The 1,779-nt window shown below is 63.9% G+C and overlaps 1 protein-coding gene across 1 annotated transcript; it reads right to left on the bottom strand.

Annotated features, from left to right (window-relative positions):
* Positions 1-699: 699 nt before the first annotated feature.
* CALML3 (calmodulin-like 3) lies at positions 700-1,305 on the bottom strand. The gene has a single exon (XM_012664922.1). It carries the CDS (start codon positions 1,303-1,305, stop codon positions 856-858), a length of 450 nt encoding a protein of 149 aa, XP_012520376.1. The 3' UTR covers positions 700-855.
* Positions 1,306-1,779: the final 474 nt, after the last annotated feature.

Genomic DNA, 1,779 nt, shown 5'->3' with positions numbered 1-1,779 from the left:
CCATTCTATTGAAAATAAATATTTCCAGACTTCTTTTTGCTACACCCTCCCATGCAGGAATTCATTGCATTTTCAAAAACACAAAAAATGGGAATTCCTGCCTTGTTTCAACCCCGGATGGTTTCAGTCGGAACCAGACAAAAGGAAACAGCGTCAGAACCTGAGTGTCTTGTTTATTACCAGCCGCTCCCTTTGCCCTTTCATTCAAACCTCCCTCCTTCCCCCAGACGAACGCAGACATGTTACGACCGACCCCGGCTCTACTCCCGGCTTCAAACGATGAATCACGGGGCTTGGCGAGGACAGAATGGAGCCAGCTCGTGCTGCGCGGAAGGGGGGGATGTTTCCTGGAGGCCTGAGCTCCTTCGCCAAAGCCCCCATCACCACCACTCACCCCGGGCTCAGCTGTCACCCGCCCTCCCGGACCCGTCAGCAGGTGGAGGCTGCAGTCCCAGAGCTGGCGAGAATTCTAGTGTGGACCAACGGCTGCAGCCCCCCTGTTGGGGGATTGGGTGCCCATTAGGGACATGCCCAGTGGGCTCTGAGGTGTCATCCTGGCGGACACCTTTGGCCTGTTGTCCATGCGGAGGAAGGTCACCTCTGTTCCGTTCCTGAGTGAGGGAGGGTTACGGTTGGCAGGCGTCGGGGTGTCCTGCGTCCTGGACGAGCAGCTGGGAAGGTCGGCAGAGCAGACGAGATGCAGGAAGCTGGGTTGCCTCAGCTGTGCTGGAGAAGCCGCAGTGCCCAGGGCACCTGGGGGTGGGGGAGGAGGAACCCGAGGCCTGGGGTTTTCGCCGCAGAGGGCGACGGGCTGTCCGGGCCAGGTGGGCAGCCCGGGTGCGGTGGGCGCCGGCCTCACTTGGACACCAGCATGCGGAGGAACTCCTCGTAGTTCACCTGCCCGTCCCCGTCTGCGTCCGCGGCCCGGATCATCTCGTCCACCTCCTCGTCGCTCAGCCTCTCCCCCAGCCGGGTCATCACGTGCCTCAGCTCGGCGGCGCTGATGTAGCCGTTGCCGTCCTTGTCGAAGACGCGGAAGGCCTCGCGGATCTCCTCCTCGCTGTCCGTGTCCTTCATCTTCCTGGCCATCATGCCCAGGAACTCGGGGAAGTCGATGGTGCCGTTGCCGTCCCGGTCGATCTCGCTCACCATGCCCTGGAGCTCGGCCTCCGTGGGGTTCTGGCCCAGGGACCTCATGACGGTGCCCAGCTCCCGGGTGGTGATGCTGCCGTCCCCGTCCTTGTCAAACAGAGAGAAGGCCTCCTTGAACTCGGCCACCTGCTCCTCGGTCAGCTGGTCCGTCATGCTGGAGCGCGTGGGTGGCGTGGCCGGGAGGCCGCCGCCGGTGTCCACTCCCCGGGCGCTGGCAGGCGGAGATCGCGAGGGCCGCCTGGCCGGCTTTCGAGCCCCGGCTTGAACTGCTGGGGCTTAAGAAGAAGCGGAGTCCTCCCCACCGATCTGCAGGTGCCCCCGCCCTGCGGTTGCCCGAGGCTGGTCCTGTTTAGACAGGAGTCCAGGGAAGGAGCCAGGCCGGCTGCTCCCCGGGCTGGCGGTGACACCCCTGTGCCAGGGGCGGCCGCCGGCTTTCCACCCTGACGACCGCAGAGCCGGCGGGAACCACCCTAATAAAAGCTTCACGCGGGGTGTGGTGGGTGACGCTAGAGACGCTGACCTGGGCTCTTGCTGCTCTGTGTGTCCTTCTCTCCTTCCCCCCATCTCCCACCTGCCTCTCTCCCCTCTTCGCTCAGCAAGGGAACCGGCCAGAGCCCCTCCCTGCAG

Source organism: Propithecus coquereli, unplaced genomic scaffold (assembly GCF_000956105.1).
Source record: "Propithecus coquereli isolate 6110/MARCELLA unplaced genomic scaffold, Pcoq_1.0 Scaffold94, whole genome shotgun sequence".
NCBI lineage: Eukaryota > Metazoa > Chordata > Mammalia > Primates > Indriidae > Propithecus > Propithecus coquereli.
This window is presented reverse-complemented; position numbering and strand designations above follow the sequence as displayed.